Below are 15,365 nucleotides of genomic sequence, written 5' to 3'. Positions count from 1 at the left end.
CCACACTGCATGAAATGATGTATAGAGCTGAGTCCCTTTTCTGTGGACAGTCTGCCAAAGGCACTCACTCTTGAAAAGCGTCAGAGGCCTGAGCTCACCCAGTTGCCTGAGATTTGGGGCACAATTGACAGTTGGATGCCATGAGGTTTTCAGAGAATGAAGAATGGAGGCATCTGGGAAGACTGCGAAAGGAAGGAAATTCAAAAGTATCCTTGGCCACCAAGAAAAACCCTGCACCCCAACTGCAAGAATGTCACCAAACGTTTCTCTCCTGTTTCATAATAAAACATTTCTTACAAAGTGATGCAGAAGTAATTTTCAGGGCAGCACTTGTTTGAATGGCTGAATAGGCCATGGTGACTGGTGTCCATTGGGCAGAAAGCAACAGTAGGTGGGACAGATCCAATGAGAGGCTGAGAACTAGTTCTAAGCTTTGTCTCCATCCTACTCTGTGCTGAGTCCCAAAAGGGCAATGCTGAGACTAAGGATGGAGAAAGCAGCAAGAAGGTGGGCAAGTGGGGACTGACTGAGGATAGACTGAGGTTGACAAGGCACCAAGCACCACACTCCTCATGGACTAATCCTAGGACTCCTCCCTGCCTTTGGCAGAATGCCGCCACAAACCATGCAGAGCAGGGAAGTCACAGCGTTCTCTAGGTGGGCATTGCTCCCCACCTGCAATATCGCCCCCAATTTTTTTGTACAAATCTTGTTGCAGTAATATTACATATTTTGCCAGCAATCATAATTTGGCTGAGCTGATGCTCTTGTAATGTTTTGGTTAGAAATCAGACTAATGGTAAGTATGTGCTGCTTTCCTTTGTGGCGCTGCTGAACAGGTGGCCGTCCAAAGGGTCACTTTGTATATTTAGTATCTGAAACTTGATCGAGACCGAATCTGATTGGCTGCCCCAAGAACATCATAATTTAGGAGCTGATGCATCAGATGAATGCTGCTTTTGCCCAGCGTTTCTCAGGAGGGAGGACAGTTGGAGAGGCTTTGCTGCTAAGGAAATTTATTTAAATATTGCTGGTAAGTTCATTTTTTAAAATGTTGTTTCGTTTTCTATAGAATTTGTCTTGGCCAACTAGCCAGTTTGTCTCTTCAAAGACTTTGTGGCCTGTTGGGACTTCCATCAGAATAAGAGCTAATAAACATTTATTTTTTGAGCATCTGTTTATTTTCAGTGAGGCAAGTCAGGAAGGGATTGTATTGGATAAGGTTTTACTGAGGAGAGATGAGGTCCTGGCTGTGTAATCTGGGGATGGTAAAACATAGGGACTTGGTAGATTAATGTTCTCCTATTTAAGTAGCTCTTGTGTTTTATTTCCTCAGAATTTTGGCGAGTTTTGTTGGTGAGGCACCACTTTTAAATCTTATTTTATTCTACCTTTACTGAAGAAAATTGGCACTAGGAAGGGACAGTGTCTAAAGAGCCTATATTTAACCCACAGTACTGGACTGCCACTTGCCTCAGAAGGAATTGCTGTTTAGCTAGCTAAACAAAACCAGCCAATCGCTCTGAGGTATTAACTTACATGGCAAATATATTTGAACTAGGAAGCAGCTGTTGCAAACCTTCATGTCCTTGCCCGCATTAGAAAAAGGGGCTGCAAACCCAGGGCACTGCAGGGCCTGCTGAATTCACAGTTCTAATGGATTCATTCATTCATTTTATATTTCCCAGGTTTGAGAGGAAAAATACATAAAGAAAAGAGGCACAGAAGCAAACACCCTTAAAGGCCAATGGTGGGAAGACAGAAGTTAACTTCATTAACTTAAGGTCATTTGAAATACATTGCTGAATTTGCACGTGTGCTGAAATTAGACTATTGTTAAAACAGCCTTGCAAGTAAGACCAAAAAAGTTATTTGTTCATAAAAACAAGTGGCTGCCATTTATATTGATGTAAATGATGGTGTGACATTGATGGTCTGAAAGAAGGAAGCAGGCTGGGAAGAAAGAACTAACTATTCTAGTTTAGATAAGCCGCCTTGACTAGTCACCTGCAGGCGACTTATATTCACCCTTGGCGACTAGGCAGGAGGCTTTTTCTAAGCTTGTGTAACATTACTGGATAGGAGAATTCTCCACTCTTAAGGCCTACATCTCAAATCTTCAGCAAGCATATTTGACTTCAATAATAATAATAATAATAATAATAATAATATGGCCAATAATAATTCATTATTTATACCCTGCCCATCTGGTAACATCATGTTCTGTGACACTTATTTTCTGGTTGCTGGAGATAAAGTTCAAAGCATTATGGCTGTAATCCCATGGATCAGAACTGCATGTGATATTTCCACCCAGAAAAGATTAATGCGGATTAACCACTGCTGGTGTTTTGTCTTGTGCTGGTAGCCGCTGCCAGCAGAGTGGTGCCAATTGTTTCTCTCCTCCTATAGGCTCTTGCACAAGGTAACAGATGCATGCCTGGGAATTGCTACGGGTGTGACTGAAAGTTTCCCACCAGTTCTTCAAAATAGAATCACATTTATTACATGGGGTGCTCTGTTTGGCCAGAAACATACTTCATACTTCAACTTATTTTGCATGTCACAAATGTCCTAGTCACAGAAGAAAATAGACACAATTTTGAATTCACTTAGTTAGCTCCACATACTTGCTTACTGGCATTCTAATAGATTAGAACTAAGTACTAGGAGAATCCTCCAGTTTGCACACCAAAAAAGCCAGTGTGATTTAGCTGGACCTAGTACCTTTTGGCCATGAAACTCATTGGGTGACCTTGGGCCTAGCTATCTAGAACAGTGAAATTCTGTTGCTGACTTATATAGCAGCCCTCTTGAGGGAAGAGGGCAGTGGCATCATATCTGCAAGTCCCATCTCAGTGTCTTCACACTCACAGGAGACTTTTGAAAATTGAGGGAGAAGATCTGAAGTAAGCTTTTAGTTATATTCAACTCAATGCAGTTAAAAGCTTTGATGTGACTGGGAATCCTGCATTATCAGGGTTCCTTACTGTGTTGGAGGTTTCTAAGTGCATTTAGCTCTATGTGCTTAGAACTCCTCTTTGAATCTTTCTGTCCAGTGTTGGGGTGCAGCACACAGGATGCAGGTTGGGGGGCATGTCCCCTACATACCCCTTCTCCATCCCATGTTGCTTGGACTCTTGAACAGGCCAAAATGTGAAAGGTAACTTTCATCATTCAACTTAGCAGCATCAGAAATATGCAAGGCTGATGTATGGAAAGAGGACAGAGTTTCAACAATTAATAATTGGTTGCCTAGAGTTGGGGTGGGCAGACGTCAGGCATATGAGGTCCACTGTGTGTTGGGTGGTTTTTTTTTACTAGAACCCAAGATCTACCAACCATAGGCAAAAAATATAGGGTGGGATTAAACTAATGAGTTGTGTCAGTGGAAACCCTGTGCAAGGACTTCTGCTTCCACAGTGTGGCTTCCTTACCCCTAAAATTGGGAGAACCCTTGGAACAGTGTGTAGGGGGTGGGGAGAGAGGGGGTTGTTCTGTCTGGCAAGCCAAAATGCTTGCCTTGATGGAACAAGCGCCTTAGCACGGTGTTGAATTCCTCCCATGTTGTTCAAATGAAAGAACAGAGCGTACATTCTAAGCCTAGGAATTTGCTTTCAGTACCAAAACCAAACTGCTCACAGTCCATTTGCACAAAAGTCCCCTCCTGATGAGCTTTCTTCATTTCAGGTACCTCATGGGGGGGGGGGACTAACTTTGTTATAGCTGTTGTTGAACCATTGTGTATCAAAAACAATTGCCGATCTACTACAAATCACCCAGAGATCTGATATGCTTTCTGCCCAGTGCTGATATAGATATAATTGAGAAAATTATATAGAAGGGAGAACTAAGGCAATCCAGTGTCTAATTTTAAAATAATTATGTTTTTATATAGTTTTGGAAAGACAGTTGGTAATTGTATGGTTTGGAAACTAAGTAGAAAGATGCTTTGCAATGCTTTGCAATATTGGGCTGCAGTCAACCAAGTTCTGCTCAAAGGAGACCCACTGAAATTAATGGACCTAAATTGATCACGCCCATTCATTTTAATGGGTCCGCTACGAGTAGAACTAACATGGGATCCAACTAGTAACTTTTTTTTTTTGCAATGATACCATATTTTCTTCTTCCTCTTCCTCTCTCTCATAAGATACTGTATATTTATATTAGTATGATATTTTAACAGCATAACAAAATCCACGCATATCCTAGTTTTGGGTGGTATCCAACTAACAAGTCTCATCAGACAAGGATTTACACTTGTGCAATGGAGCTTTCCCCTCTCCTCATCTTGTCCGTTAACTGTAAATCTGTTCTGGGGGGTTGGGGAAACCCCTCAAAGAGATTTAGAGGGTGTGCAAGAGGAGGAGAGGGGGACAGGGGTAAATCCTTGCGCTGATGGGTACATTATTTGGATTCCTCTCTTTGATTGCTAATGCTCTGTGGCATTGAGTTCATTGCGCTGATGTTCATTTTTCCACCTCTCTTGTGGCCAGCAAGTAGGGGGAAAAACACTCTGCAAAGATGGAAGAAGAAGAATATGAGGAGGTTGTGGAGGTAAGACCCCAAACATTTTGACTTCCTGAATTCTTTTGTCTCGAGAAATGTGGGTTAAGTTATTGCTTAGAGGAAATACCAACAGCTAATAGCAAGTCAGGAACCTGAGATTACGGCTTCTAAAATGTGACTGTCTCCAGATTCAGTATTCTGACTGGCCATTTTTAGAAGTATATATGTATATGGCTGACCTCTTGCAGATGAGAAGAAAATTCAGCATGAGAAGAAAATGATGATAATGATGCCCATCTTAGTTCCCTCACCAACCCTTAGCCTTCAATCTGAGTTAAATATTTGCAAAAGTTCTATGTAGTTGATCATGGAATTCCCATTATTTAATGATATTATTGAACAGAATGGGCATTAAGGCCAGTGATCTAGTTTGGCCATGGCTATTTGTTCATAGGCAGCATGTAATCACTGGGTTTTCTCAATGGGTGTGCTTGGGAAAGGAAACATAGTTTAGAGGTAGAGCATGTGCTTTGCATGTTCAAGGTTCAAGGCCTCTCTAGGTAATACTCCTATCTTAAACCCTAGAGAAACCACGGCTAGCTAGCGTAGACAATAAATGAGCTCGATGGGCCAATGGACCAAGCCAGCTTCCCATGTGGTTTGGCTCAATGTCATCTAATACATATGAGCCATGACCACTGCCCACACTGTGCCAACAATTGGGGGTTGAAGCTCACTGTACATATTGCCTGTGAGTTTGGATATGCTGTATAAAGGTTTTATAGGGTTGTGTCCAACTATGTTATATTCAAAGTAGACCTGTCAAAATCAATGGACATGACTAACTTAAGTTCGTTGATTTCAATGTGTCTACTCTTCATATGACTTAGATATACAAGCTGGTCAATTCTGCTGTAATAGTATTATCTATTGCATGTTATCGATGACAAGTGTCACAATCAAGGGTATCTTTGACCATAATGTTTTCCTTTGTTGCAGTGGCAAAAGCTGTTGTATTTTTTCACATATTCATACCTACCATGTCATAATATCTGGTATTCCTGTCTGTTCTCTCATCACTGTGTGTTTCTCGTTAGACTAATAATTGTTCTTTATTTCACAGTGTCATTTTTAATTGACTTTGAATTGTGCCTATGTGGGCTTGTTTCTCCAGATGTCTGTCTGTCTCTCCCCCCCATCTTTCTTGAGATATTCATAGCTGGACTAAAACATTATAAATAAAATGGCAACAATTGCATCTGGTATTAGTTTAAAGCTGCATAGCCCTTTCCAGAAACATTAAAAATAGCTCTGGTCTTCATCATTGCTTGCCAGTTATACATTACTCTCATGTTTTAACTCTGGGCGAAACAGATTCATGTTCAGAAACAAATTTAACATATTGCTGAGCAATGAAGCATTTGCTCTCAAGGAGCCAAAATCCAAGGGCATGTCATGGATGATTGTTTGCGTGAACATTTTGTTTGGGACATCTGGCTCTACTGGTTTATGCAGAACCTGTAGGTCAGAGATAAGAAACCTTTCTTCTTAGTAAAGGGCCTATGCTACCAATCTCAAGTTGGCCAATAGACCACAAGGAAAAACGTATGGTTGTGCTCCTATGATGGCACACATATAGTTTCTCACAAGCTCTCTGACAACTACACGCACATCTGCTTATGAATGTCCATGCCTATGCATATATTCTCATTTATAAATAGAATTAGTACAGCATTCCTACAGGCACATGCATACACAGTGAATCTCTCTTCCCTCTCTCCATCTACATTCTCTTTTACTGCCAAGTACCATTGGCAGGCTGTGAAGAAAAAGCCAGGGGGAGAATTCACTCCGTCTGTTCTTGTAACCCACCCAGGCACACGGTGGCATTTGCAGCTTGGGAAACAAGCACATTTTTCTTCTGGAACAAAGTTATTTGCAAAAGCGTTCATCAGCTGCTGGTGTTGGCAATGGTGGACACTGCCTTTAGGTGGCCAGTTTCTTCAGACTTCACCTTGGGCTAATGTGGTCCATGGAAATGTGAAGGGTCATAATTGGACAACAAGTCTGAGATTCTCCATCCCTGCTCTATATTCTATTGGGGGGGGGGGCTTTTAAGATCAGTTTTTTAAGACTTTCCATATCAAAGAAGAACAACAAACCAATAAAAACTCACAGCATATAAACCTATACATTTGGTTGCAGCAAGCACGCAAACCAAATGAATCAACAATAGAAAATCACTCATAAATTGACAATCCATAAGACACAAATAATGAATAGTGAATGTTCAGTTTGATGTAATGCAATTTATAATACTAAGAGCAAGTATAGCCCAGTAGAGAGGCATCTGGATTTAGCTACAAGTCTAATAATCTATTTATATCTATATCAGTTTAAATGCAGGTGACCATGTTATACTGTGGATGAGAGATACAAAAATAGATCATAGTGGCTCTTGCGTCATCTATAGTATATCATCAGCTATGCCTCAGTTTCACCAGAATATACCAGACATGAAATTATACGAATAAATTTAAAGATGTGTGATAATTCTCGATGAACACTCTTGTGATATTGAGTGAAGTTTGAAACTGAGATGCACTGAGATGTTGATTAATGCAAGCTCTATCACTCAAATGTCTGAGAAGATGCTGGTTGCCACTATCAGTGATAGGTTTTATCTTGATGATGTTGTGGATCAGCTTTGGGAAATAATTTTGAAGGATCTTTTAAGAGTTAGAGCAGGCCCATCAGCAATATGTATACAAATTGGATTTTATACACCAAGACAGAAGTTATAAATCAGCAACACTTGCGACAATAAAACAAATTCAGTCCTAGGGTTGCTGACAAAAACATGTTCCAGTTAAGCATTTTTGGCTCTTTCGGATCTTTGTTCAGTTTTGGACATACTTGACTGACTGCATTTGTGAGAGTCCACACTCCAAACTACTCTGATTCTATGTTGGTACTATGGAATGCAAATGAAAATGCAGACTAGAGAGCTGTTCACATGAAGAGGAGTTTGGACCTGCATAATCTGCACTGAGTAAGCTTTGAGTAGTTGTTGGCTAATTGATTTCTCTCACAGTTTTAGGGTAGCTCTTTAGCATGAAGACTGACATTACTGATAGTACTAAAGGAATTTGGGCATGTTACTATCGGGATTATTTCCATGGGGGTTGCCTAGAAGTTGTGATTAGATTTGGTTAGGTTAACAAGATTCTGGAGGCCATGGTTTCTATTTTATTAAGTCTATGCAGTAAGGATATAATGCTTAAATTTTACATGGTGGGGCCTGATTCTTTCTTCACTGTATGGACAATAGAATACTCCAGATACATGATTAATCTTAGGGGAGATCAGCCATACACCCTTTTCCTCATGAAGTCAACATGTTGATTTGGGCCTTTCAAAGGTTATTGCAGTTTCCAGATTTAAAACCTTCGCCAGCAATTGGTTTTGCCAGAGGGTCATTTTAAGGAAAAGGTGGAAGTGGAGTAGGCAAGCCCCAATACCAGTCCTAACTCATCCTTTTTATTTCTGGGCTGGCAAATAGATGTTGAGGCTGAACCTTTGCAGATACTGGATTTGTTCCATATGAAATATGAGTCCCTGATCCCTATGGGAACTCAGTTCAGGTCTGACATAGCCAGCTGTAATACTGGATACTTCATGAAGTTTTAATGGGATTAGTTCACGACATACGTAGGAGAAATGAATCAAAGGTACGAATGCACCTTTAGGCTCATTGATCATTCATCCTGACTGTTTGCAGGGAGATTAGATGACACCAGCTATTTACTGAACATTCATTCTGATTTGTTTGTGGTTAGGTTGACTCACATTGCAGCAAGCAAGGGTTATCTCACTATCCCGTGCATTTTCCTGTCACTTTCTTTATTACAAAAGAGGCCAATTGGGGCGAAGGGATTGAGTTTGTGGTTCAAGAGCTCTAAACCAACTTTAATTGTGCAACCTGCTAGTATGTTTTCCTGACTATTTCCAAGAGCTGACATTTGAATCTTTCTGCGAAATACGTCTTCCTCCCCATTCAAAAAACTAGTACCCCATGGCAAGTGGGGCTTCAGCTGTGTGTATGTGTATAGGAAACTCTGCAAGTGTAGCTAGAGGTATACAGTCTTGGGTCCTTAGATGGGGCTCTGTACAGTGTCCAAAACCTAAGCTGCTGGGAGACAAGGTATTTCACACTTGCTACAGCCTTTTGCATATTTGTTGAGGGTGATCTGACCTTGAAAACCTACTTATGTTCATGAATTGCTCTTTGCTGCAGTGAAACGAATGTTTGTAAACCTTCACCTGTTCCTTTGCTGGTGGGAATCTTCAAGAATTTTCCAGCAGAATATGACCTCTACTACCGAAACATTTCTTCAGCCCTACTTTTTATTCTTTGAGTCAAAGGAAAAGATGCGTCTCTTTGTGAATGATATTGTGAAAAATAACAAGGTCTCTCCTTTGTTTATAGTACTACATTGAAGAGGAGGTCATTGAGGGTGAACCGGGAGAGGTAAAAGCCTCTGTTTTATGCGCAAACCCCTTGTTTCGTTATTTTTAATGCTTTTTCAGGGTTTTATGTGTTCCCACATAATAATCCACTGGGATGTGAAATTCATCCAGTACCCCATAGAACTGTGTGATCAATGACTTAATCAAGAAATATGGCTTGATTATTAACGCAGAGTATTAACACAATATTCAAAGAAGTACTTTTCTCCCCTGATGCTGTGTGGATGGCATTAATTTGCAAAGGGCTCTAATGGCACTGTATTCTTTTGCTCCTGTAGTTGTTATTATGCTCAGTGCTTTGTACGCTATTAGATTAGGTTTTTCTTGCTTCCCTTTGGATGGATGCAGATTCAGAGTACAATCTGCATCCCAGAAAAATCATTAACTAATATTTCATGGGCTTTAGTGGTTATGACTATACCTCTCATGTTGATATCATGATAGCGGTGCTTCAGTTTGCAGAGAACAGTGAACAGTACTCCTTAAGAACCACGAAATGAAAAATGTCATTTAAAAGAGGAATGGAATAGATTCAAAATAAGAGATGTACCAAAGTCTTCTTCCTGCCTACTTTTATACCTGTACACATCAGTCCTGTATCCATTCATTTTGTGGTGTCATCCATTTTCATCACGCACGCCCCAATCTTGCGTTCCTATCTTTTGTTTCTTGTTTATGTGATGGCGCATCTTCATGAAATTACTGCAGAATTTATAAAAACAATTTGATTTAATCGATTTTCCAAATGTTTCTGTTTTAAATCTTTACCAGATGAAATATTTCTTCAGGCTTTCAGTAACATGTTATCTGACTCGAGAGGGTGGTAGAGTTCTGCAAGTAAAACAGAATCTATAAAACAAGAACAACACAAAATAAGCTAATATGCATGGAAATTTCTCACTTACAGAAAGCTCTGTACCTTATATGGGCTAGTTGAATCTGCCTGAGATGTTATCCTAAAGCAGACATGTTTTTATAATCCACTGCTAGCTGCACCGAGGTTATTTTTGTTTCCTATGATGGGTTGTCACTTTTAGAAAAAATAAAGTATTTTATAAAAAGTTTAACAATAGATACTTAAAATAATTTCTGAAATTTATTTTATTGCTGTTTTTATTTCGAATCTAACCATGTTTAAAACATGACTATCAGTGTAAGCAACAACAACAAAAAGCTAATATGTTGTGTACTATATATATCACTTTCAGGTAAATTATATATATGCTGGTTCAGTTTTATGAAGTAAAGTTAGCCTTATACATTTTTTTTTTAATGACCTCATATACATCTTGCAGAGACACTGATTATTCTTGTTTAGCGATTCTCTGATCATGTATTCTGGTGTAATCTCACTCATTTTAATCTTACTAAAGGTTATTCCAAAGTATAACAGTTTTAAGAGCGTTTCTGCCCTCTGAGCCTACCCCATCACTGATCCACATTCAAAATTCCTCTTGACGTCAGCAGGAGTTCTCTGTGTGCAATGGTGGTGCGAAAAACTTGTGAAATCCAACCCCTGCTGTGAATAACTTGAAACCTTTATTTAGAAAACAGTCAACCTCTTGAACAGCCAACCTGTTTCTCATGGAAACAGCTTGGGTAATGTGTGTCATGTTAATATAATAAGCAGATTAAGGCATTCCTCAAATGGAAAGGGGACTTATATTGGGGGGGCAATGCAACAACAACAACAACAACAACAACAACAACAACAATTTATTTCATTATTTATACCCAGCCCATCTGGCTGCAGTGTCATACCTCATTGTGTCCTGCACCGCAGCATTGCTAACTCATGGCTGATGCTTCCCAGGAGTCCTCTCTGACACATTCACAAACAGAATGTGAACCAAAATATTTGTGAATACCCTGAAAATTCTAGCAGTGATCTCTGCAGTCACGGTGATAGATTCTGCAGCTTCTGAGTGAATTGACCCTGAAAAAGCTATTGTAAATACACTGTCTAGATAGGGTGGCCACTTATAAATCTCCTTACAAAAGAACAAATGCACCACCATAAAAGGGGGCAAAATGGCACCTATTTGCATAACATTTGCATATGCTAATTTATATGTGTAAATTTGATGCAAATTCAAAAAATAATTACTGCAATTTAAATAGAAAAGAATAACATCTCACCACTGTGGGGAAGATTGTGACCGGGTGACCTGTGCAGATGCTAACTCAGGTTTCCTCAAACTCGGCCCTCCAGATGTTTTGAGACTACAGTTCCCATCATACCTGACCACTGGTCCTGCTAGCTAGGGATCATGGGAGTTGTAGGCCAAAAAAACATATGGAGGGCCGAGTTTGAGGAAGCCTATGCTAACTGGTGGTGGTCTTTTTAACGCTCCCCCTCCGCACAAGTCTTTCTTTAAACCACAGATGGAATGGATAGAAATGTCGTCTGTCAAGCCTTCAAACAAAGGACTGCCCTCTGTAGGGCACATGGACGCACTATCCCAAACATATGGTCGCCACAAATTCCTCCCCTCCAATCTCCCACCCCCTCACTCCCCAATTAGTCCAATTGCATGTTTTGATTTTTACTCCATGCTGCATATGGAGAGGAAAACTAGGGCTGGGAGCTGTCCATTGAAAATGGAAACCCGGGTCTACGGCAGCCCACATTGGAAACATTTATTTTTTGCCCATTTTTTAGCAATAGTTTAATTTTTATTTTTATTTTAGTTTGCAAAAAAAAAAAAAAGCGCTGAACAACTTTTATGTCCGGATTTTCACTTTTTGAAATATGGCAACCTTAGGAAAGCTGTTTACAAGACTTATCCCAAACGTGTTAACTCAGTGAGTCCTTTCAACCACCACACAGGTACATTAAGTTATTTTATATTTTGTGAGGAAACGGTGCAAACAACAGTCAGTACAATCCATTGTTGGGGTGAGGGTTAATACTTTTGTTTTGTTTTGCAGTATGCATGGAAACTGTTAGAGACTCTTTATGAACAAGCCCATGTGTATCTGGCTTGCGCTGATCTTGAAATGCAGTGACCTCATTCACATATCACATTAACTCATGGTTAAAATAATGTTTTAACGCTAGTTAAAATATGAAACCATGGGTGCTTTGCTCCCCTCCCGTTCCTACAGCACTACTGGGAAGCGAGTCACAGTGGGGCTTGTTGTGTAGTCCAAACCTACACTTGTGGTTTCTTTCCCCCCAGACAAATCACTAGGGGTAAACCAAACACCAGACCATGGTTTGTTCCCTAGCAGCATGACAGAAGCAGAAGTAAAGGCAAAGTGCAACCAGGGGCGGAGGAAGGGGGCAGTGGGGTTGGCCTCCCCGGGTGTCATCATTGGGGGAGTGACATTCGGCTCGCCGTCTGCCCGTGACTCCCAAGCCTACTATAAGCCGACAGGGGAAGGGCGGAGCTGCGCCGACTTGCCAGTGGCCTCCCCCCCTTCCCCCTTCATTTTGACTGCTCAGGGGAGGCTTGGGAGTCACAGGCGGGCAGTGCGCTGTTGCCCCCCGCTCCTGGGCTGCTTCCTGGGGGGGGGGAAGCCTCCCCCAAGCTGTCAAAAGGAAGAGGGAAGGGAGGAAGGCTGCTGACAAAGCGGAACAGCTCCCTCCTTCCCGCCCAGAAAACAGCCCGCCATGAGCCGCTCGCTCTGCCCCACTGGGTGTCTTGCCCCCGGGACGCTCGCTGTGGGCGGCGCCTCCCTGAGACACTCACCCCGCCCCCTGGGACACTTGCCCCGCCTCCGTGGCCCCACCCCCAGGTGCACAGCATGTGTGCCACTCCGGGGGCTGGAGCAGCTAGCTCCGCCTCTGAGTGCAACACCTTTAATTTCAGCAGCATGCACCAGCACACTGCTTGTTTACATTAAACTATGGTTTATTCTAACTATAATTTAACGTGATATGAGAACTAGGCCACTGTATATTATAGAAACTTAAAAATAAATAAATTAAGAGGTGATAAAAGTGTGGTTGGTTGCAAGTTGCTTTGAGTTGCCTTGGGCGAGAAAAAGCGACTAACAAATTTAATAATAAACCATAAAGTGATGATAGTAATAAAAGGTTCTATAGCTATTCCAAGGTGCTAATTGAAAGCCATAATACTTCCCCCACATTCCTAGATAATTACGGAGATCACGGAGACAACATACACCACAGGATCTGCTCCTCGCACGGTAACCACTACAGAGCATACTACTGAAACCATGGACACCACTCAAAAGGCCTCTCCTCCTGTCAGAAAAAAGGTTGTACGGAAAAAAGTGGACACGTCAAAGTTTATGACACCTTACCTGGATCACAGTTCGAAAATGCAAAAGCTCTTCAGTGACGTAAGTCAAAAGTTGTTTCTAACATCTCCCGTTTGAAGCAATTGAGTCCCAAGTTTGGCTAAGTCCAAACTTTCAGAGGTTTTATGTTTGTGTTGTACATGGTTGGTTTTTTAAAAAAAAAATCTGTTGTTTTCAATTTAGAAATCTTTGCTTGGTTTTTTTAATGAATATTATAGCTAGCAACATTACAAATGACGCTCACCTGTTATTTTCCGTGTAGCAAATATTGGTAACCATGATTTATCCACTCTAAGAGTGTGGAAGGAGGGAGGCGGTCTGACCTCCCCTCCACAGAGCTAATTTCAAAATAATATTGGCATCTGCACAGCATTTCCATCCCTGCCATAAAGCCTAAAATTTGATGAACAAAATTAATTTCTGTCCCCCAGAGCACTACTTAGGGAAATAAAAGACACAGGTTGCCTCTTCCTGCTTTAAACTATCTTTCACACTAGGCTTGTATTTCTCTCCTTAGGGGTACATAGAATGTCTCTATAAATACCACTTAAAATCTTCAGGTGAAAATATTTCCGCATCACAGTTTCCAGAGGATTCACAGTAAGAGCTTGATAGCATGTTGACTGTGTCCTCATTTTGCTCTATTTTCCCTCCCAGAACAAGTACAAAGAGAAGTTTGAGAAGGAGAGAGGGAAGCCATATGCTAGCACAAGTGACACCCCTGAACTTCGAAGAATCAAGAAAGCCCAAGACCAGCTCAGCGAGGTAAGCGCCAGGGCTGTCAGAGTATTTAAGCAGTGAGCTGTGCCTCTCTGAAGCTATTTTAATTCTAGTGAGGAAAGCAGGAGCCACACGGATAAAGTTACAGTAAGCCAATCTGGAACCTTAAAAGAAATGTTGCTAAGATTCTTGGCATAGCAAAATGCAGACTCGGCATCAAGCTTAGAAATTCTAGGATTCAGATTAAATGCCTAGATACCTGTGAGTCAAGGAAGGAGGAATAATAGCTTTTTTGACCAGCGACACCCACAGACCTACCTACCCACCTACAAACATACACATGTTCTTATTCAGTAAAGGAAATGTGGGCATCAAGGCACTGTGGTCCAAGATTGGCAAACACTGGCTGGGTGCTGATGTGCACTCAGATAACTCACCTGCATTGAGATGCACATTCATACCTGGGCATCTCTGAGGAAGCCTCCACTTTCACTTAATGGTATAGTTGAAAGTGGACATTTCCAGGTGCTTAAAATGTCCACGCTTGTAAAACATGGTGATGCATGTATCTGGGTTTTTTGTTTTTGTTTTATTGAGTTATTTTGCAAATACATACAGATCAAAACTTTTAAACGTGAACAGAAGAAAAATAATTTTAAAAGGTTACAAAGAACAAAAAGAAAAAGAAAAGAAAGAAGAAAAGCAGAAATTTAAATAAATTACATAAACTAATACAATTAAATCTTAATGAAGATAAGAAAAAATCGTAGATGGAACAGCGTTCATTCATTATTAAACTAAGACTTTGCAAACCAAATACATACACTTTAAACAGTTACCTCTTATATATCGTCTGTTTTCCTAAGAAGATAACACTTCTTAGGTACTTCATTTTTCATATTCTTTTGTTCTTTGGACTTCCGTCAGTCTCACGACACTTTAATTCCTAATTAAAGCCAACTTACCTGTATTTCAGTTCATCCCTCATCTTAGTATCAGGTAGCTTTTTACGTTTGCAGGGTTATTCTAGACACATGTATCTGTTGTATGTGCTGTTAATTATGGGTTCCCTATTCTGTATATGTGGTTTCTGTAGGTTAAATATCGCATGGCTGGTGAGGCGGCGAAGACTAACTGTCACGTGGATGGACAAGCAAGAGACATAGAACACGCAAAGAAGGTCTCCCAGCAAGTTAGCAAGGTAAGTCCGAAAAACAGGAAGGGGGCAGATATGGTAAATCTCTCTGGGGAGTAAATTCCACATTTGTGAAGCTACCCCTGAATTTATTCTTCCTCTTTAGGGGATATTCGGCTGTAAAATGTCCAGAGCATAG

At 40.8% G+C, this 15,365-nt stretch overlaps 1 protein-coding gene across 50 annotated transcripts in view; it reads left to right on the top strand.

The window, feature by feature from the left end:
• Nucleotides 1-890: 890 nt before the first annotated feature.
• Nucleotides 891-15,365, top strand: part of NEB (nebulin) — a 158,299-nt gene continuing 143,824 nt past the window's right edge. For 49 of the 50 annotated variants that reach the window (XM_081186795.1, XM_081186818.1, XM_081186829.1 and 46 more), the window contains exons 1-7: nt 891-1,033; nt 1,689-1,784; nt 4,500-4,560; nt 9,002-9,043; nt 13,144-13,353; nt 13,969-14,076; nt 15,128-15,232. In XM_081186795.1, coding sequence (XP_081042921.1) covers nt 4,528-4,560; nt 9,002-9,043; nt 13,144-13,353; nt 13,969-14,076; nt 15,128-15,232 — 498 coding nt within the window. In that variant the 5' untranslated portion in view covers nt 891-1,033; nt 1,689-1,784; nt 4,500-4,527. The remainder of the gene's footprint in view (nt 1,034-1,688; nt 1,785-4,499; nt 4,561-9,001; nt 9,044-13,143; nt 13,354-13,968; nt 14,077-15,127; nt 15,233-15,365) is intronic. The other variant, XM_081186806.1, reaches the window with a different exon arrangement.

This window comes from Podarcis bocagei (genome assembly GCF_964188305.1).
Source record: "Podarcis bocagei genome assembly, chromosome: 1".
Taxonomy (NCBI): Eukaryota; Metazoa; Chordata; class Lepidosauria; order Squamata; family Lacertidae; genus Podarcis; species Podarcis bocagei.
This window is presented reverse-complemented; position numbering and strand designations above follow the sequence as displayed.